Source organism: Melozone crissalis, unplaced genomic scaffold (assembly GCF_028551555.1).
Source record: "Melozone crissalis strain CALT ecotype California unplaced genomic scaffold, PUWL_Pcris_2 ptg000023l_1, whole genome shotgun sequence".
Classification (NCBI taxonomy): domain Eukaryota; kingdom Metazoa; phylum Chordata; class Aves; order Passeriformes; family Passerellidae; genus Melozone; species Melozone crissalis.
The window spans coordinates 7,043,998-7,066,863 of NW_026535801.1; the positions used below are offsets into that span (position 1 = coordinate 7,043,998).

Genomic DNA, 22,866 nt, shown 5'->3' on the forward strand with positions numbered 1-22,866 from the left:
AAAGAATAGATATTTTATAAAAAGATTTTTTTTTCTTGGTAATGAGGAACAAGAAAATTTACATCTTTTCACTCTTCATCCAGACTTCTGGGTGAAATCACCTATTTCAAAGAGCCTAGTGTAGCCTTCAGTGTGATTTTATTTTTTTTTCCATCAGGAAATGTAGTTAAGTATATTCAGAGTTTCCTAAATTCTCTGTTTTTATAGGAAACCTTTTGAAAGTATTTCTGGATGCTTACAGAGCTATTTTCTGTTGTCCAGCTTTTCTGTCTTTAATTTTAGCCTAAGCAGATGCTTTTTCTTCCTTTCTTTTCTTTTTCTTCCTTTTGGTTTAATTTCACACCCATGTTTTATTCCCTTACATTTTGTCAACCTCTCTTTCACTCACAATTAGTTTCTGAATCTATCCAGGACTTGTAGTGCAAAGCTAATTGCACCAAAAAGGAAACATCCTAAACCCCCAAATCTTTCATTCCCTCCTTTCTATTCATTCTCTCTAGTGAACAAACCTAAAAAATCCTGGGTATTAAGAAATACTCTGATATTGTTGGGTTTATTTTTTGTATTGAAACAAACAACTAACAACTCCCTCAAAAAAAAAAAAAAAACAACAAACAACAACAACAAAAAAATAGGAAAAATAGTGAGATTAACAGGAATTGCAGAATTTTATTACCTAGAAAAGATTAGTCTAGCTTCTATATCTAGGTACTTGATGTAGAGGTTTGTGCTAGAACAGAAGCTGCCCAGTATCTCAGATTCCTCCCTTAAAGGACCCCATCATCCTTTAAAGGATACCTTACTGTTAATATTGCTGTGCTGAGATCTGTTTTTACAAAATGCTAGTGATTTCCTCCTACCAAACACTGTGGTTAATTTTGACTGTGGAGCAGGAAAGACCACTGGTGTAGGTGAGAAAAGTCCCACCTTTATTTCAAGCTGCTCTGCATTGTTGGTGATAAATACAGCAGAGTTTATCAGAGTTGTGAGGCAGAGAAGGAGCAGGGGATGGATGGGAAGGCTGCACAGGTGGAAGGAGACAATCACTCTCCTGCTGTTTGACCTCATTTGACCCTGGTGCAAGACATGGCAGAACTGCATGCCTGAGCAGCAGATCTTGGTGAGGGTGGCATGAAGGCATGGGCCACGCTGATTCCTGGGCAGTTAGAACAGTGTGAATAACAATTTTCATGTCCCAAAGGAGCCCATTAGTTTCACAGCCTGACCTGCTTTTGGAAACAAGATTTCCTTCAATGTTGGCCTTGATCAAAATAAGTGCAAACTCCCAACATCAGTGGTTAGGAAAAGAAGAGGAGCTGTCACTATTACTCTTCCCAAGTTGCTGTTATCTTCATGACAGCTTGGTCTTAATTGTCTGTTTCCAAAACTTTGTTTCTGACAGTGACAAGAAAAGGGAAAACTTACAGGAAAGGAGTGTGTTCTTCCTACCTGTTAATACAAGACATAAAACTGAAAGGTGCCAGGTGCTAAAAGATGGTTTTTCTCACACAGGAGCTTGTAGGTGGAACAGGGGAAATCATTGCCGCAGGATGAGAAGAAATGAGTTAAAGGGCTTGCTCAGTGATTTTATGCAGGAAGAAACTTACCTGTTGTTATAGTGGAAGCTAAACGTGGTGTCTCTCTATTTCCTGTTGTTTATATAGTATAGGATACCTGGTAGCACTCTGGCACTGCCTGCTCCAAACAATTCTTAGATTCTGTTTGCTTTGTAATGCTCAGGGACTTCTGCAGGATATGCAAAGGGGCTGCACTTGAAATAAAAGCAAACTGCACAGAGCTGATGTGAATTGGCTTCCTAGAGAAATCTGGCCCAACATCTCCATTTGTTTTACCCAAAGAGGAAACAAAAACCCCCAAACAAAAGCTCTTGTGGAGGGAGTGTTTGTCCAGCAGCATTCCTGATCTGCACTGAGGTGCCCACACCCTGTGCTGCCCCTGGGAGCTGTTCCTCCCCACCTGCCCTGGAAGCTGGGCTCGTGATGGATGACGTGTGGATCCCCAGGCACCTCCTGACATTCCTGCTGAGCTGTGCCCCTGGCAGGGAGCACACAGGACAGGCCAGAGAGGAACAACCTAAACTGGTTTTTATTTAATGAAGAGAAGCCAACTAGCACATTTTGGAAGGTTTGCCTCGTGAACCAATTAACACTCTGCTTATCAAGTCAACTTTATATAATGTTAAAGGTCTGAAGTGGAGTGGAAAGTCACAGAGTTAAGGTTTAACCTCTTTCTTCAACCTGTTCCCACCCACATGCAGATAGCATGCAGGCATTGCAGGTTGGACTTTCCAAAGTCACCTCTTGTATTCCCTGGAAGGCCTCTACCCCTTTTAAAAGTTAATGATGATAAATCTGGCTGCTTGGAAGTCACTTTAAAGCCAGCCAGGTGATAAAACACCAGTTATTTTGTGGACTTCCTGGTTTGTGTTAGTCATCACCAGAGTGCAATGTAAACAGAGTCCTTTGCTAGTATTATTTAATCATGTCAGAATCCATGTAGAATTCCTAGGAGCCCCATCAGTGCTGGGGTTCTGGACCTTCTGGGACATGTTGGTGTGGGACTTGGACAGTGCATCCAGCTCAGTGGCCTCACAGCATTAAGTGCAGAACATTTGCACTTGAAACTTGCAAATATAAGTGGGGAGGGAAATCAGAATGCTTCATTGGCATTAATGTAAACGAAAAATTGAGTGTCAGGTTCCTTTTGCCAGATGTGAATGAAGGAAACAGTTAAACCATGGGAAATACTTGAGGAGAGCTTCTATGTAGTGTAATAGGTGTTTCTTGAGACATAGAATTGAAGCACATACCTGTGAATTTCATTTCTATCAAAACTAAATGCAGTATTATTGTCCCTGTCTGTGTTTCCCTTGATTTGATGCTTAATTTATTTGCATGTTTTCACATAGACAGGTACATTTTCCTTTGTTTTTTGCACATACACAGATGCAACATACAAACCTGCAAAGTGAACAGGTGCTGCAGGAAAAAAAATGTGCTGCATAGGAAAAAAATGAGGTGCAATATTCTTGCTTTTTCTTGGTTTGAATGGGAGCTGCATGGAGCCATGTGAATATTTGAACAATTTGGAAGACTTCAGTAATTCTGTGATTGTGCCAATGAAACAGGAGTTTGTTTGTTTGTTTGTTTATTTGTTAAACTTCTGGCACAAAAAGGGCACCTATTTATTTATAACCCTGGTGGCAGATTGAAACATTGTTTTATCTGTAAAATTCTGCAGATTAGTTAATAGATAAATACAATCTAATGAATCATATAACACAGCCACTAAAAGCTGCAAAATAAATTGAAACATCTAAAAAGTAATAACAGGCTGCAGGCAGAATCTCCTGAAGAGACAGATAAGGACCCAACCCCTTAAATGCTGTACCTGAGCACTGATATTTACAGATGTACTCTAGATTCTGGCTGTGTGGTTCCTATAGACAGGGTATGGGTAGGAAAAGTTTCTCTTGACCTAGTGCATTTACTTCTTGGATGAAGTCCTCAGGGCTTATGTAGAATCTGGTGTTGAGCACTGCTTGTTGTGGCATATTGAGGGAGAACTGAACACTTGTACAGTACTCACTGCTTGCTGCTTGTTTGACAGTGCTGTAAACAACTGGCAGCTGGATGCAGGTGTCAAGCTGCTGATTTGTGCCCTGGAGGTGTTTTTAGGAGAGGCAGGTATGTCTACAGAACCCCAGAGCTGGAGGTGTGATGTTTTGCTGTTTTTTCACTGGGTGCTGATGCCCCATGAGAATCCAGCTGGGTTTCACTGCCAGCTGTAATAGGACGTGGTAGCTGTCAGCAAAAATCACTTATCATTGACTGCCACTGTGCAAAAAGTCAGGACAAGGTGCTTTTCACTTGCTGAGAACCTCACAAAATATACAGCCATGTATATATCAGTTGCACTTGATAATAATGTTGACTGAGAGGCATTGGGCCACGAGGTCACAAAGTCAGTCAAGTGCTCTGTTGTGAGCTCCAAGTCAAGACCTTTATGTAGGCTTCTGTTGTACTGTTGCATTTTGAGTTTTGAACCTTTTGAGGTGCCCAGAAACCTTATTAAATACAAATCTATTTCTGGTGACTTCTGTACCACATGATCTGGTCACCCAGCCTTTTACCACATGGGTCATTATTAGGGTTCATGGACCCTATTATTATTATTAGGGTTCATGGCCTCATGAAACCCTAATACTTGGCCCAAAATATGTTAATCTAAAATGTCCTTGTGAAATGGAGACATCAGAATTCTGTGATGAATTCAGAAATGTATCCACATCCCTTGAAGCATACCCCAGGTATTGCTGCCTGCTGTTCTTGGACTGGGAAGATTGAAAAGTTAATGTGAAGTTTTCATAATGTGACTAGAGATTTTGTTCTTGCTGAAAATTAGATTGCTTTAAGATGTCACAGGTTGGGCCCTCAGGAGAGGATGCACTTGACACTGTGTGTCTCCAGTCTGTGTGTTTGTGTGCTCTAGCCATTATTTCAGATGTTTACACGTTGTGACTTCTGCATGCAGGTTGTCTTGGACAATCTTGGGCTGGCTGTGGGACTTGACCTTATTTCTGAAGTCCAGTATATATGAGTATTGTGTGTGTAATCTCCCAGGCAAAAAAAAAAAAAAGAAAAAAAGGCAAGGCATCAAAGAGCCCCCATGAATTTCAATTAACACATTTACAGTCATTAAGCACAGCAGTGAGATAGAGCTTCAGAGTGGGAGGCAGTTCCCTTTGCAAAGCTACGTGCTGCTCAGAGCCAGCATGGGCTTAGGTCTCACTCTAATTTTTTTGTGATTAGTTCGTTCAGGGGTCTGTTATTCATGTAAATATTTTTGTGTGTGTGAGCCTCTGAGCCAGGCAGCTCCAGACAAGCCGAGGTGCAGTGTTTAATTACAGTAGCGAGGCACGGCCACCGTGTTGCATCTCCTGAGCCTCAGCCCTCCTGCTGCAGCCTCAGCTCTGCCTCGGCCCTCCGTGCCTCTCAGAGCTACATCAAGGACAACAGTAGATGTTATTGCCACCTTCCTGCAGCTATTGCACCCTCTCTTTTTGTCCCATGTGGGGTAAATATCATCAAGCTCGGGGCATTTGACATCCCCCCGTGCTCAGTTTCCCAGTCTGAAGGGCTCCATGCAGCGCATGGCCTCACAGTGCCACATGTTGTTTTATTTTTGATTTGATTTTCTTATTGTTCCTCTGTTCTGTGCCATCCTAAGTATCTCCTCTCGCTCTTTAATGTTCACTCTCATATCTAATATAATCATAGTGTATTATTAAGTCCTTAATTTCTCAGTAGAGGTACCAGTGCTATTTTTCTGTGTCTCCCTACTTGTGAGTGCTCCACAAAATTAGCCTCTGTGCATCTGGCAAAGTGCACGAGTTCATTTACATGCTGTGAAGAAGGGAATTATTACCTTAATCATATGTATGAATAATTGAAGCCCAGGAAATCAGAATACCTTGCCTGCAGTCACAAATTTGTAGTGTAACCAAGAGTTGAACCATACACTCCCTAGTCCCAACCCAGCACCTTAAATCAAATTTCCTACCTCTGTGGTAGGAAAGCTGATTGTGATCTGATAAGTCCCATTCGAGGCAAAGGGATGCCCTGTAGGCACTGTGTGACTGCAGAACAGTTCCCTTCACTTAGGCACCTTCCAGTTTGAGGGAAGAAAACAATTAGTGAATGAATAAAGGTTATGATTATGATGGGGGACTCGCTGATATGTTGAGATGCTCAAATGCATCCAGGAAAGGGCAACAAGGCTGGTGAAGGATCTGGAACACAAGACCTGTGAGTAGTGGGTGAAGAAGCTGGGTTGGAGAAAAGGAGGCTCAGGGGAGACCTAATTGCCATCTAGAACTCTAGAAAGGTGGTTGTGGTCAGGTGGGGATCAGTCTCTTCTCTCAGGCAATAGGACAAGAGGATACAGCCTTAAGCTGTGCCTCAGGCTGGATATTAGGAAAAAATTCTTCACAGAAAGAGTGATTAAGGATTGGAATGGCCTGCCTGGGGAGGTGGTGGAGTCACTATCCCTGAAGGTGTTTAAAAAACGACTGGATGCGGCACCCAGTACCATAGTTTAGTTGATAAGGTGGTGTTAGGTCATGGTTGGACGTGATGATCTCAAAGGTCTTTTCCAACCTAGCTCAGGCTGTGATTCTGTGCAGTATCAGCTCAAAAGAACATTCTGACTTTAACACTGCTCCAGAAAGCTTCAGTTGGAGAATACTGATGTTTGCTCCTGCTCTGGGTGCTGGGGGCTGAGCAGGAGTTCAGACTTTACAGAAATAAGTCCCACTGAGTGCCCTGCTGTCAGGGAGTCTCTTGGTCTGAGCCAAAAGTCGCTGTGTTAGATGGCCATGCAGTGCAAAAATCCTGGCCGGCTTCACTTCCACAGGCAACAGAGCAAAAGTACTGGAAATCTGGGGCGAGCTGTGCTCCTTGGACTGGGCCAGCCCACGTCACACAGGCAGCCATGCCCAGCCCTGCCTGAGCAGGACTTGGGAGTGCTCGAGCTGTGGCCAGGGACATGAGCAATGGACAGGGAGCAATTCTGCTCTGCTTTGCTGCACAGCACAATGTGCTGCCCAAAACAGGCACTGTAGTGTCAGGGCTCTTAAGGGAGGCAGGATTTTAGCTCACCAAAGTGCACTGCAGCTCTGAACCCATTCCATAAGCCTTCCTTGCTTTATGTGCTTATGGCAAGGTGGTACCTGGGATGCCTTATTGTTTCCCTTTGACTTACTTTATATTCTGCTATTCACTCCCATCTCTTTTGAGAGCAAAATGCTCTGTGAATGCCTTGAGGGCTCTTTCTCTTTCACTGACCTTTTTTATGACTGTAAAGAAGTTTCCTTAGGCCCAAGTCTGCTTTCTGTCTTGAATATTGACCTTAGAGTTACACCATCTCGTTGTCGCTGCACGCAGACTTCCCAGCTATCAAAGTTCACCCACAGGACTCAAAGTATTCCTAACTCAGAAACACCTTGCTTTTATGTCCTCCTCCTCTTTCCCTTCCTCCCTCCACATGAGCATTTTAATTTCACAAGCAAAATCCATTTTGCTGTGAATTTCGATGAGTGGTTCACCTGTTTCCAGGGCAAAATTTGTACTTCAAATTTAAATGTCTTTTTTCACTGTGACTGTCATAATATTTTCCATTTGAGGCTGAGATTCCACTGTGGGTTTTCTGTGCCATGTTGTCATCTGTCCAAATCTAAGCTTAAATGTGTGGAAATTCTGACATTTCAGTAAGAAATATAAAGTGGGTTTTTTATGTTCTTCAAGTTGGCTGTTTCATAGGTGTGGCCGCTGGGTTTTGCCCAGCACTCTGGTCTTCCCCAGTTCAACAACAGATCAAAGATTTCTCAAGTTTTTTGGGCTTGCTTGCATTGACTGTGTCATTTTTGTGAGAGTAAGTGACGGTGATTTTTTATCTGATTGTTGATCCTGAAAAGCTGATAACAGAATAATTACCCCAAACCAGGCATTTCCAGCCTGACTTTGCTTGGCAAGAGATGGTTGTGTGTGATGCTGAACGTGGTGTCCGTGTACGTGTGGATCTTGGAGAAGGCAGCTTCAAATCAAGCAAACCTGGAGTGGTTTCACAGTGCAAATGGCTCTGAGGCAGAAAGAGCCATTCTGCTCTGTGGCAGAAACTCTCTTTAGATTTGACAGGAGTTTTTTGGGGTTTTGAGAGGGATTTGATAGATATAGTGCTGTTGGACTCCTTCCCCTCAATGCCCTTTAGTCAGACACTGCTTATGCCCAGCAGTCTGAGCTACATGTTTTGGGGGCAAATTTTGAATATTGCTGTTTACCTACACTCAAGTATTTGACAAAGGCTGAAATATTTTTCATCAGTCATGTGGTTTCATGTTAGGTTGTTATGTGGAACAAAGTATGCTGTTGAGATTATCACTGAAATTGAATTCTCTAAAAGGCTTTTGCAGCTTTCTATCAGGTAATATGAAATACATAGAAATGTACACCCACTGGCAAGATTCACTTCCATTTTTATTTTTTTTTTTTTGTCATTAACTTCTTTGAGAATACAAGGGGATATTTGCAGCTCTTTCAGTGGCTTGACATTTGTCACAATGATACAATTTCTAAAATGTTGACTGTAATTGCTGCCTGAGCTCACTGAACCTCTTAGCAAACGGGCTGTGAGAATTGCTGGTGACACAAACTCCTGCTATCAGAACTGATTCCATTGTGGTCTGACCTGATCATTTGCTCTTCAACACAAGTCCCAGTCACTCTGTGTAATTTTATAGTGTAAATCTCTGTGCCATTATAGTGTAATACTTTACACCTCTGGGGCTAGGATGTGATTGCAGCTCTAGAGCCAGGAGGGACAGAGTTGGAAAATGAACCCAAGGGAGTTGTGCTTGATACTACTCAACTGATGCTCACAAACTTCATTCTTTGCAGCTGTGTGTTAAGCAACACGGCCAACATTTGCCACATGTTGTTTATTCTCTTATCTTTTCCCCAGAGAAGAGAAAGTGTGTACAGGCCCTTTTCCTTTCCTTGAGGAATTATGTTCCTCAAATCCCATATTGCCTGTAGAAATCATGTCTTTATCATTAACTTTTATCCTCTCTATTAACCTTCAAATTTGATGGAATTTAGGTAGCTGACCATCTGAGGTATCATTGGAAAAGCTCTGCCATGTTATATGTGAATAGTTACTGGAATGGTTGCAATGCAGGGAGCAACCATTTGAAGAGGTCTAATAAACGCTCTTTTTTGACTGTTAATTATTAATTTTTTATAATATGAGCTTGTAGCAGAATATTTCTCTCTGTGTTAAATGATAATAATGTAATTAATAGTAGCTGCCTAAAATAGCTGCAAGCAATCACCCCTTTTCCTTGTGCCTTACAGTTTATCTAAGTTGCTTGATAGCTTAATGTAGCCAAACTGGGTGGGCTAATTCAGCCCTGCTTCAGCTCAGTTAACATAATTCCTTCCATTGCACTGGATTTTTTTATTAGACACCACATAGGCTTCTAATGAAGGTGTCAGACTGACAGACATTGATGCCATCTAGATGCACAATGAAGCATTGTAATGGTGATTATAGAAGCCTCTCCATCCTGGGGAACCTCTGGTGTGTTTTCCTAAAGGTGCCTCCAGAATGAACTGGTTGGTTTATGTTTAAGAGCTGGGGCTCGATCCACATCGTTCACATCAAGGGCAATTATTCTGGGAATGATAATGAGTCTCATGCTGGGCCTCCACTGAGAATTCCATTACCAGCATCAGTTATGGCAACAGTGTAAGCAAGTGAGCAAGCTAAAATGAGGGCCACAACAACTCTTTGGTCTAAGACACACTTTCTTGAGGATAAGCCTTGTCTCAAAACAAAGAAATCCACAGTCTGGATACTTATTAAAAGCGGGGGTTTTTTCCCTTGATTGTGCCACTAAAATGTGCATGCAAACTTTTTGGGAAAACCTGAACCTTTCTGCAAGCATGTTCTTTTCATCAAATTCCTTTTTTCATGTTTGAGCCCTCTGCCCAGCTCATTCTTGGCTGTGCCTGTCCCCCCATAGGCTTTGCTGCATTCCCCTATCCCAGTGGTGACGATGCAGTTTGGCTGCAATTAGTACAGCTCAGATTTCATTAAGTAAATTACTCTGAAAAGCTTTCAATATTGGGACAAACCCAATAGAAACATGTAGATTACCCAACAGAGGATGTTCTCAATTCCTTTGGCCAGAAACTAAAATTCTTACCTAAGATTTTCAAAACTCTGGAAGAAGTTTGACCTTCCCTTTCCCTTAGCCAGCTCTGAAGTTTGCAGCCAATGGTGTTTTACTAGACTTGCAGCACTGACTTAATAGCTCTTTAGTTATTAGAGGATAAATGTTCATGTTCTACAAGTTTAAATTATATTAAAAGCCTTTATTAGCACCACTTGGCAAAATACCTTCTGGCTAGCTTTCTGGCCTTGGGCTAGGCCATTCTTGTGGTTTCTTAATGACATACTATGAAATGGATATAATTTATGAGAATTTGGTGCCAGGTTTTGCGTGTATTAAGAAGCATTTGCCGTTTGTGCTTAATGCTGCTGAGCAAAATGAAAAAGATTAAAAACTTGAGCTACGTCTTGCATTCATCTGGCTTGATTTTCATTGTACATGGCTTTTTGTATTTTTATGTGTATATATTTATGCTATATATATATTTTATATTATCTGGTCTCTGAATTACTGGTGGTTGTTCAGTTCTGGCACGTAGCAGTGCGGTTACCAAAGTTACTTTTGATTTATTTTCCAACCCTCCCTGAGTAATTTTGGCAAAGTGTTCTCAATGAAAGAACTCTGAGCCACGTAATAGGTTTCCCCACAGTTGGGAGAAGAATTAGGCCACTGGGGCAGCTCAGTTTTGTGACAGCAGCTGTGCCAAGGGCCAAAGGCCTCAGAAGTTTCTTTCCCACGAGACTTGGTGCTGGGGTGTGATTCAGCTGCTTGGTATTTTCCCCCCTCTCAGCATCTGTTTATTTGCTTTGCCACCGAGGCCGCCTCCTTTTCCTTCTGCTGCTACAGCGTCAGTGTGAAAAACGGATGGGGCAAAGCACCTGGCGGGTGGGAGGAGGCGTGTGCGGTGGGAACACGGGCCTGGGAGACCTGGGGCACGAGCAACCTTTCTCAGGTGTGTTTCCATCACAAGAGCTGTTTGTGGCGGAGGCGTGAGCTCTGGTGATGGATCTGACCCCGTGCTCTCATTCTTTCCGCAGTGGGGAAGCCTCACAAGTGCAACTACTGCGGCCGGAGCTACAAGCAGCGCAGTTCTCTGGAGGAGCACAAGGAACGCTGCCACAACTACCTGCAGAATGTCAGTCTGGAGGCTGCTGGGCAGGTCATGAGTCACCATGGTGGGTGCAAACCGCCTCCAGAGCTCCCTCGGACGCGGAGCGGCTCGTGCGGCTTTCTTTCCATCTCTTCTTCTTCCTTCCTTTCCATCGCTTCCATCTCAGACATTGCTGGCACTCAGAGAGGCAGGGGGAGAAAAAAAAGATGGGCTGAAATCATCACTCTGTCCATTTAAACAGCCCTATTTGTGCTTATTTTGTTTAAGTCAGTGTTTCACTTTTTAGTATGTGCACATATGCAGACACGAAAATAAAGCCAAGTCACCTGTTCAAAATTACCCAAAAAGTCGTGTCATAGAATCATAGAGTGGTTTGGGTTGGAAGGCTTCTTAAAGACCTTCTAGTTCCAACCCCCTGCCATGAACAGGGACACCTTACAATACACCAAGTTGCTGCAAGCCCCATCCAGCCTGGCCTTGGACACTTCCAGGGACGCAGGGGCAGCCACAGCTTCTCTGGGCACCCTGTGCCAGGGCCTCACCACCCTCGTAGGGGAGGTAGTGTCCTCACAATGTCCCATCTATCCCTGTCCTCTGGCAGTGGGAAGCCATTCCCTGTGTCCTGTCCCTCCATCCCTTGTCCCAGGTCCCTCTCCAGCTCTCCTGGAGCCCCTTTAGGCACTGGAAGGGCTCTGAGGTGTCCCTGGAGCCTTCTCCAGGTCTCCCAGCCTGGCTCCACAGCAGAGGAGCTCCAGCCCTTGGAGCATTTCCAAGGCTTCCTCTGGACTTGCTCCAACAGCTCCATGTCCTTCTAATGCTGGGAGTGGCAGCCATGTATAAAATGTGTGATTCTCTCCTCCTTCCTTTCTGATAGTGAGTGATAATTAGAAAAGATAAGGATGGCAGAGTTATTCAGAAGTCATTATTTTTACCCTCTATAATGCTGTCTTATGCCTCCAAAAAAGGGAGGGATGGATGTAAAAATCTCTAGAGCAGAATGGAATTCAATAGTGTTGTTAAAAGTAATTGTAACAAAAAAAAAAAAATGTTTGTATGCATTTACATTTGCTGGTATTAATATGTTAACTAACACTGCATGTGTTAATATACATAAGGACTGAAGATTGCCAAAAAGATTGTTGAAAGCAAGAAATGTCAAACTCTGTGAATTTGTTTTCAGAAATTTCTGGAGCTATTAGTATGGATAATGGGCATAATGTCTCAGACTGCAGAGTTGAAGGCTTATCTGTAGCACTAAATGCTAAATGGTAGCTGTCCAAAAACAGTTATAATTTTATTCAAAATTAGTGTCTCACAAACTCTTCTAAACCTGAACTCCTTTTAACTTTTGAAAGTTGTCTTTAGATATTTGATACTTGAAGACTTAAAAATCTTTTAGTATTCAGAAAATATAAAAACGTTTTCCATTTTGATTAAAAATTGCCTTATACCTACAAAACAAAAAAAAAAAGTTTATGCATAATTAAAAGGCAAAAGAATACTTCAATTTCTTCATTTTTTTCCATTTTGCTTATCATGACTGAGTGGAGACATTTGGCTTAATCTGGAAATAATTTCTTTTGAATAATTTTTAAAACCCTGAAAATGCAAGCTGAAATAAAATCTATTCAGCATTGCTACTATAGGCTGTATTTTGGTGACAGAAATCTCCAAAAATTTTTAAATAGTACTTTCCCATGACCAATTTAAGCCTATAAAGGCACATTAGACAGTTTTAGTACATGTTGCCAAAATATTCATACAGCTCTATTAAGTAATTGCTGTCTTTCTAGACACCCTGGAGACTAAAGTCAACATTTAAAATGTCATGGATGTTTTAAAGATATTGACACGAGTGATTATGTGCCTGAGGTGGCTTTTTTTTGGTAAAAGTCAGTGAAAAGGCAGATTTCAGGGCTTTGCTCTGGAGGTACCTGTTGTGAGCTTGGTCAGTTAGGTAGGAGTTGAAGCACTGAATTGATTCCCAAAAAAATACCCACTCCTTGTGCCTGTTAACCAGAGAGAGATGCCTTCAGCCAGCCTTTCCTTAGGGAATTACAGGAGCCTGCCCACAGCTCTGACAGCCAGGATGTTTGAGATCCTGTTGTGGAGGAGCTTCCCAATTGCTGCTCAATGTCTGGTTTCATTAGTTTCATTAGTTATTTATTAAAATAATAAATTAAATTAATTAAAATTTCTGAGGAAATCTAAAGCTTTTTTCTAAGCTGTCTAACACCATGACAAGAAGGGTAAGTCCTTAACCTTGTCTGCCCAGAGAAGCTGCAGTGATTGACCTTGCATTGATTTTTCTACCACCTGAAGTTAAACCAGTGCAAATCCCATGTGGACAGTTCTTTTATTTACAGCTTGACTGACTTTGCTTGGGCTCAAAATAGAAGTGTTCACACAACCTCTTCACTTTTCTCAACAAAATTAGCTTAAAGCAGCACTTTGAATTCAACCAGTGCCTCTTTCTCCTCTGGGCAAATATGTCTGTGTCTCCCCTGGTGAATGTTTAAGGGGATGTTTGATCCAGTGTCTTCATTTCAGTTGTTTAGAGAGGGCACAGCAAGGATAGACAGTGACAGGGAGCTCCAGATTCAGCTGGGACCAGTCAGAAATCCCAGCACCACTCACACAGTGAGCTCAGCATGAGGGTCATGAGCACCAGCCTGTAGAGGTCTGCAGCAAATCCTTTTTCCTGGGACTGCAAAGACACCAGGGAAGAGAATAAAAATGGTTACTCAGCTTCATGTTAGGCCTTATACTAACCCCGAAAAATCTGTATTCATTTCCTTGTCTCCCATGTCACACACGGAAATGATATTCCTGAGGGATCACTAAGAGTATATTTTGGAGAATTTTATTTTGCATCCCACTGGGGTGAGCTTTCCTAACTCTGTTTCCAAATACTTGGTGTTTTGTTTTTGCTGGGCATTTTGAAGCATTGGAGTGTGTTTTGGTGTGACTCCTGCTCTCAACTTTACCACTGCACACAGAACAGGGAGATGTGGGGATTTTCTGATCCCTACCAGCATCCTGCTCCTCCTGATTTAACAATACCAGCATTGGCCAACACTAAGCATTGATCCAAATTATTTCTGCAGAGACTAATTGTTCCAGAAAGCTGGAAGCAGCCCCTAGAGGGTTTGGATTTTTTTCAAGCACTGTGCTCAAGCCCATCAGTTTACAGGCGTGCTACAGACATCTACTTTGGTGCTTTCAATTATCTCTGTCTTGCAGATGGCTAGATCACCTGACTGAAGCCACAAGGGGGAACAAGAGAGGGGGAAGGAGGGCTGGTTTTGGGGGCTGGGTAAGAATATACAAATCTGTGGGTCTTGCTCCATCCTCTTGCAGGATGCCAGTTGCCTGTCGAGCTGCCCCTCCTTGTGTTCCTGTTCCCTGCTCAGCAGGACAGATGCTGCAAGAGAGATCGCATGATTTTGTTGTTGAAATTTTTCAGCTAAGCACTGCTGTCTTTGGAAGGAGAAATCAGTCTTCAGTGTGGTGGGGGTGACAAAAGGGACAGTCCCTGCATGCCAAGAACGTGCCCTTTGCAGGAAAGAACAGGGAGAAATGTTGAAGGCTAGCTAAGGTTTGCACCCAGCTGTATCTTCTCCACTGCCACAAAGCCAAAAGTCCAGAGAAATTCTTCCAGGAATGGAGAAGGGTACTCTTTTCAGGAGAAGGAGAAAGCAGCCTAGCCCTAGGCTGTGAGGCTCAAAGGCCAGCTCCACATAAAACACACAATGGCCTTGTGTCTTTCCCTCTTACATAGTTGCTTAAAACATCGTTAAAATGCTGGTCCCACAGGACACTTCCCACCAGGGTCCATGGGAATATTTCCTGTCATTTCTCTGCACACACACACTTCTTTTAAATAGCAATATTGTGAGCCTCAGAAAGGAAATTGAGGTTGATGGAGTAATACTAATTTATACCAGCTGAGACTTAGCCCAGTGTCTGGTGTCTGCACACAAAATATTTATCAGCAAAACACACGCTGGGTAATTTTTTTTGCCTCTCTTTTTTTTTCCCCTATTCTTTCCTCACTGGTACAGTATAAACTATTTTAATAGTTCATGTAGTTTCTTAAAAATTAAGAAGTTAAAAATTAAAGATATTCACTATGATTGAAACAACAATGTCTTCAGGAAAAGAAAGACTGTTCTGAAGACTATCCAAGTTTATGAATTCAGAGTTTAGCTCAGAAACAATACTTTTATTAATTACAATTGAGTATTGACAGTGTCAGAGGCAGTGAACCCTTCCATGGGCAGTCCAGCAGCACACCCTGATAGCTGATGAAGAACATCCCTGAACAGAAACACACTCAAGCGTGGGCTTTTCCTGGGCTGGAAGTTGGATTTTTAGAATAAAAAAGTCTTCCTGAGCTGAGACTGTAAATGCTCAGCATAAAATGAGTTGCTGTATCTGAGCTAGTTATATCTTGTCAGCTGTTCAAGGTAATGAAGTAGGATGTACTACAACAAAAAAGGAATTGCACTTACTGCTGAGTAAATGTGTACACGAGCTTCTACTACAGAGCAGCTGATTGTTGAGAGCTGGTGGTTGTGTGTGATCAGTTTGGTTTCTCTCTTTCTTATTTTGTTTTTCCTTAAAAAAAAAAATGCAGGCTGGGCTATGTGTCCTTTATTTGTGTGTTTTTTAAATTGAAATGAAAATTAATATATCTAGAATTGTTAATGTGATATTTAACTTTTAGTGTTTCTGAAATGTGGTATCTCATCTGTTTGGTCCAGTTTTGCCTGCTGTTTAAATGGTTTCAGAAACTAGATTATTTCCTTCCTTCCCTTCTCCCAGGAAATCTGCAGAACAAAACACACTCTGGTAACTTATTTCCATCATAACACAAATATTAGTGTGATTCAGTGATTCTTTTGCAAAAGAGAAGTGCCCTGGATTATAGACTTGGGTTCTGACATGGGAAAAAGTACCTTCAGCATGAAAGATGGAAAACAAAATGCTTTTATTGTTGATGATTTTAGTTTTAAAATGAGTCCAAGCCGGATTTTTGCCTGACTTAGAGAAGAGCAGATGTCTTTTTTAGCACTATTCATTTTTCATGGAAGAAAGGTTTCAAATTATGTGTAGGAAATTTTACACACATATGCCCAGCAGCAGAATTATTTAATTATTACTTAATTGTTATAAGACCATACAAATGTCACTACATTTGGGGCTTATTCAGATGGCTTTTAAAATAATCAGGAGCTTTGAACTGGTTCAGGATGCTTTGCAGAGGTGTTCCTAGGTGGGATTGAGCACCTTCCTAGTACCACACCACCAGCCTTGTGTGTCCTGTGCACCAAGGGCTGGAAATCCTTGAAGTGGCACCAGGGTGGACATGGCCCTTGATTGTCACATCCCAGGATTCACACCCTGTGTGCTTGCATCCCCTGGGCCTGGGGAAGCCAAAAAGGACAGTCAGAAGCCAGTTCCCAGTGAAAATCAGCAGACATCATCTTTTCTTTCTGCCCAAATCTCCTTGGTAAATACTTGAGTAGTGCACATAGCTCCTGACCAAGCAGGGTATTTAATTAACCTTAAAACTTTACCCTTGGCTATTAAAGTATTCCAGGCCTCCCAGTCTGCACTGGGCATTAATTAGGTCACTTGAACACTGCATCCCATTTTGTTGCAACATTAGATTCATTTCATATTTATGCTTTTTTTCCCTCCCTTTCAGTGATGCCAGCAGGACTGCCTTGTAAATGAGAAACCATTGTGTTTCTCAGGGGGAGCATCCTGTACAAATAAAAAAGCAGCAGAGTAAATCATTTTACAGCATATGGTAGATTCTAAGCCTCAAAGTGCTCAGCTTTCCATAGCAGCAGAGGCACAAATGGAATCAAATGAATAAATTGCCATGTTTTCTTATTATGGATGTCTGAATTGAGAAGTTCACCTGAGCAGATACTCTGTTTTGTAATTGCCTGGTATTTGCTCTTCCTTACTAGAAAGAAGGCAGAGACAAGGCTTTTATCACCCATTTTTGGTGTATTATGTGCTAGCAAACAGCTGTGTTTAGGAACAGGGGGGTGATTATTCCATGCCAGGATCCTGAAGGTAGTGCAGTTCCCACGGGAGGAAAGTGGGCTGGTGGTGTTCATTTATGGCACTGTCTGGGAGAAGGTGTCTGTGACACAAAAGGCTGCCATGGTGAGAGACAGGAGGAGGGCTGGCAGAACAGGAGGGTGCCAGGCCTTCTCTGCCACCTCTGCAATACCCAGCACCTTGCTGGGAGCCTGAGCTAAGGCAGAAAATGCAGTGGGTTCCTCTCAGTTTACATACTGTAGGAACTCTGTGCCACATCACCCCAGTTTCTGGTTTTCTGCTATCCATTTCTGCCATCCATTCTTTATACCCCACCTGTCCCATCAGCATGTGTCCTAGTGGCTGATCCCTCTCAGGTTTTTCTTGTTACCTTCTGAGGATGAATGCAGGATAATAAGGCCTGCTGTTAAACTCATAACAGCAGAGCAGAGCTACACACTTGATAGATATTGCAAATGACTGGGACTCTCCAGGCCTGATCCACAGTCTGCCACCACTGATTAGAAGGGGATGATTAGAAGAGGATGCTCAACAAAACTAAAGTACTTTGTAGGTACTTAAGAATGGCTGTATCAGCAAAAGGCATAAACCCCTGTGCAAGTAGCTCACTCCTCTGGTTAGAAGCCTGTGCAATTCCTACATTTTTCCTTTAGCACCTTATTCCCTAAACTGGCAAATGTCAGGAATGAAATGAATAAAGACAGAAGTTGTTGATTTTTTTGGTTTCTCTCAAATACAGTGTATGAGCATTCCCCCTGATGTAGTTAGCACAGGAATGCTCCCTGCTGATCCCTGCTCCCTGATGATGTGAAGTGAGATGCAGAAAACCTCTGTTTGCAGACAGTTAGATCTGTGCTTGAGGGGATAAAATATTAATCAAAAAATGTGTAGTTTTTGTGTCTGATTCTGAAGGGAATTTCCATGTGATGTTAATCTTGCAATTCCAGTACAGTGTGTGTTGATTTTACAGTCTCATTGCAGTCTGAAGAGAGGAAATATGCATTAGCAAACTGATCCTTCATTTGAGAACCCTTTGTCTTAGGGAACACACAGCCAGGCCCAGCAAACAGGGCTCATCAATGCCGTGTGTGATTTTTAATCATTGAGATTAGTGCAAAAAGATAACACTGAGAGTAATTATGCTGTATGTGTGCAGGGAATACACAAAGGATGATAACTAAAGATTTACATTGTTGACAGGTGAACATATTGAAGAGAGAGTAACACAAAATGTCACTTACAGAGTGAGTTTTCAAAAGTGTCCTCTCCTCACTGGTGATAATGAGTGTCCAGAACAAAACAAGTGCTTTTATAAATGCTTAAATTTGGATTTCTGCTAAATAAAACGTTCCCAAGGAGAGATGTTTTGTGAATGTGGCTCTGCTTACAGATGACTGCTGTCTTGATGCCCAAAATATTCTCACACCTTGCTTTATGTTGTGCTGCACTTGTTGCACAATCAGCAGGGCTCAAATTATTTGTGTTCTGTGAAGTGTAGACCAGACCTGTCTGATACCAATTTTTTTTTGTTTTTTTGTAGTACCTGCTCTGGAAGATTGTAAGGAACAAGAGCCTGTGATGGACAACAATATTTCTGTGGTGCCTTTTGAGAGACCTGCTGTTATAGAGAAGCTGTCAAGCAACATGGGAAAGCGTAAAAGCTCCACCCCACAGAAGTTTGTGGGTAAGCTGGAAATGAGCCTTTTATTCTTTTTAGTGCATGGCTATGGGTTATGTGCTATTTGTAATAGCCAGAAGAACAAGGGGGAAAGTAGCACTCACAATTTGGTTCTGATACAGCAATGGAGGTGGTTAAATCACAGCAGAAATCATGATAATTATTGAATTCATTTTACCAGTCCAGAGAATTCAAAATCAAAGTCCACTATCATGAGAATGCCTGAGAAAACCTTGAGCTTTCTACTTCACACTGTTTTGTTTGTTGTTTTTTTTTAAACTTCTCTCTAGCCCTTTTGAGATTTAGCCCTTGTCATCTTCCTTCTCCTTGCTCCAGAAAAACAAAAACAAGCTAAGACTGTCATATAATTATCTGTCTCCATATGTGTTAAAAAAACAAACAACAAGTATCTCAAGACTTCTAATTTGTATTAAATTCCTGACACTTGGTCTGATAATACTGGAATGAGGAAGTAAATCACATCCCTTGTGTTGGAAGAAGTTCTTGCTCTGAGTGCAGCACTCTGCACACAATAAACTTATTAATGCATGAATAAGAAACACCATTGGGTGGCTTTTGGTTACCAGATTTAGAATCCTAGGTCAAGAATTTATATTTTGCTTTGCGTCTTGACATATTAAAATTACTCAGCTTGTAACAGGTGACAGTATGGAGAATTTTACTTGGTTTTAGCTGTAACTTAAAGCTTCTTTTTACTGCTACTGAAGCAATGCAAAACTTCTTAGGAGAGAAGCTGGAACAGAGATTTGTTTGGGGTAAGTGTCAGACTCTGCAGTCACGTAACAGGAGTTTTCCACACTCACTCCCTGAAGGGCAGTCACACACAACTTCAGGGTCTCTCATTCTGCCTACTCTGAGGACACTTACAGAGAGCATCACAGGACTGTAAGTAATTAGCACAGCCATTTAGAAAAATTGTTGCCCCTCAGCTAAATGGAGATTCAGATGGATTAGTTAAATCACCCCTGAAGGTGGCTGTAAGTAAGCTGCATGGTTTGGAATAGCAGGGGGCCAGCAGTGTGCAGCAGCTCACCTGCAGGGACTGACACACTGACCTGGCTGCTCTCAGTCAGCTGACCATTCCCAATATCAGTGCTGAGCCCAGGTTAGGCCAGCAATGATCCATCCCACATGGGGAACACTGGGAGACATCAGTATTTCCTATGTTGTTATATGTTTAGACCAGAAAGGTGATTTTACTTGTCCACTCGTGCACCATTGACCATATGTTGTTCTTGTGTTCAGAGGTAAATTTACTGATTGGAAATCTCTGCCTGAGAGATGCTATACCACATTATTATTCTTTTCAGCAGGTTATATACTTTGTTGTTAGATAAATCCTTTTTTTATCTAATATCTAGTAACATATCACTAGCCATATGTAGGATAAAAAGTACCCCCTTTCATTTTTACCATATCTTATTTTTCTGATCTTTAGTGGCATCACAGTGTTTAGATTAAATAACAGCAGTCTTCACTTGGCTGCCTTTCTTTTTATTTTTCTTCCCCTCCACCATGACCTCACTTTTCTTCCCCTTTTCTCCCCAATTAAATATTGTTCAGCTCTGTCAGGAAGAATGTGTAATGGTTCTCTTGCTTGCAGGAAATTTTCCTGTGCATACTGCAAGCATGGCACCTGTCCAAAACAACTTAATGGTGTTTATGAGAAGGTCATGTAGGCATAAGCTAAAATCTTTGCATGCTACATCTATCAGTGCTTTACTGCTCTTTCTGATCAGCAATCTCCAAGGGACTGTGGTTATGGACCACAGTCTCTCCTATGGCTGAATTTTCAGGAGGAAAGGAAGCAGAGTACAGCAAATAGAATGAATTCATTTCTGCATGAGAGACTTGGTTATATATCTGCTCTTGAGGTACTAGTCATACCAAACCAGCTGAAATAGTGGAGGCACACTCCAGAGGAAGGAAAATTTGTGATGTGCAGGAGTGTGAGTACTTCATTTTGCTTCTTGCTCAATGAGGGAGAGGCAGACACCGGTTAAATTAAAAGCTGCCGTCTTCAGGCTGATCATGTGAAGCAGATTCATGTATTTTCAGTTGGAATTTGGAGCTTCCTCTCAGAATGTCACCGAGGTTAAGAACTGGCAGGATGCAAAAGGAGACATTTATGTGGCTTAGGATAAGACCATGCTTGTTAGAGTAAGAATTAAAAATACACGGGCGTCTCAGAACAGATGAAGATCAGCCGGCTGCCAAATTACACTCAGCTTCTGGTTAATGGGGGTCAGGGAGAAACTTCCCCAGGGGGAAATGCTGGAACAGCCTCCTCCAAGGTTTCTTGTAGCTTTCTCCCAAGTGTCCAGCACTGCAGCTGCTTGAGATACTTGATGAGATGAACTCCAGGTATCACAGGACAGCTGTGCCTGTGTGCTTTGATCTAGCTTCAAATACCTGTTTGGGGGTTTATTTGAATGTCATATGGCCAGAGGGGAGAAAGTTTTTTCTTCTGCTTCACTAATGTAGGGCAAGGATAAATAGAGTTTGAGCATAGTTTAAATGAAAATTCAGAATGATTGGGCTGATTTAAAGTACAGAATTGGCAAAAGAGGAATTTAATTTGGAAACCACGTTGTACTGGTCTATTGGACCATTTATTGGTTACTTCTGAGCTCTGCGTTTTATGCCTTCTCCTTCCCATGTTATCATTTATTTTGCTTTTTTATGTCACACTCCATTTCTCAGACTCTGGCATCTTTGGAACTGGTTCATAATTAAAGGAATAAATAATTCAGGTCACTGGCAATTTACAGCTTTCTTTGCTGTCTGTGCTGGAGTAACTAAACATGGATGATGAAAGGAATCAAAATAAGGTTTGCATCATTTATGCAAGTAGCCCATAAAGGATGGGTAACATTTCTTCATCTGTAAAGCCTACAAAGGACTGACAGTGTGTTTGGGAGCTGGATCAGATCCTCACCAGATCTACTTCTTTATCCAAACACAAGAATGACACAGGAGGCCAGAGCAGGTGACAGGCACCAGTGGGCACCAGACAGAGTGTCCAGTTGCAGAGCTGTCCATCCTGTCTGTGGCAGCACAGGCATCACATGTTGCCAGACCACAGCAAAACACTGAAAGGAGGATGTTTGATAGCAAGAATCATCCACAAGTCATGTCAGATCACCAGGACCATCACTGAGTACACATCATAGATACACAAGTGTGGTATGGTGTCCAGCCATGTGAGCAGTTTTGCTGAACAGAGCAGGAATATTCATGTGCTTCACTTCAGACTTACATTTAATTACCTTGATAATCAAGGCTAAGTTCCCCAGCAGAAGTGATGCATCATCATCTCTAAGGACATCATGGTTCTTCTCTGTGCATCACTTTAGAATAAGTCACTGTAAGTGGAATGAATTATTATAGTCAAAAATAAAATGCTGAGTGATAGCTGTGTTGAAATGTACTAATGCAATTTGGAAGAGATTTGGGATTACAGTTCTGTTTCTTATAGTGGTTTATACACACTGTGTTCCAAGCAATTTTGGCAAAAGGTGATAGAAGAAGCTTCTTGAGTAATTTAATTCTTGAGTAGCCAAACCACTTGTAAGTAGTGACTTCTTGAATATATTAACTTACGCTACTGGGAAAAAAGTCTGTTTTTATGTACCAAGGAAGTAAAGTAACAAAGACAATGAAAACCAACCAAAATTATTTATCAGACTTCATAAAATCAGCTTTAAAAGTTAGCTGTCAACAGCCAGCTAATTGCATGTGTGAACACAGAGGAGCATGTGCATCTTGTATCACGTACACATAGCCTTTCCTTTTTAAAAAGAAGTTATTCCATGAGCTTTGACTCTCCAAAGCCATCACTGGAAAAGCAGTGCTGCTGAGCTGAGCCCTGGTGGAAGCAGTGGTCAGTCTGTTCACCTCCAAGGAGAGCTGTGATGTGTAACATGGTGCCCTGTGACTGCCATAATGCACCAGCATGTGATTCTGGTTTTGCACATCTGTCATGCCATTGATGTTAAAAGCTTACAAGGATGTGAGTGAGGATTCACAGGGATGAACCAGCCAGCTTCAGCATCATTAGGTATAAATTTATCCTGTGTCAGTGAAAAGTGCTTTTGTCTTTTACCTAGTGAAACAAAGCTATACACCTGGTTTCTCTATTTGTTTTCTTACCTAATTAGACACTGGGAATGGAGCAGTGTGTGTGTCCTTTTTTTCTCAGTCTAAAAGGGATAGAATCTTTTT

The 22,866-nt window shown here is 41.9% G+C and overlaps 1 protein-coding gene across 3 annotated transcripts in view; it reads left to right on the top strand.

The window, feature by feature from the left end:
• IKZF2 (IKAROS family zinc finger 2) overlaps positions 1-22,866 on the top strand; it is a 111,365-nt gene that overhangs the window by 83,309 nt on the left and 5,190 nt on the right. For all 3 annotated transcript variants that reach the window (XM_054278258.1, XM_054278257.1, XM_054278259.1), the window contains 2 exons: positions 10,789-10,926; positions 18,484-18,627. In XM_054278258.1, the coding sequence (XP_054134233.1) occupies positions 10,789-10,926; positions 18,484-18,627 (282 nt within the window). The remainder of the gene's footprint in view (positions 1-10,788; positions 10,927-18,483; positions 18,628-22,866) is intronic.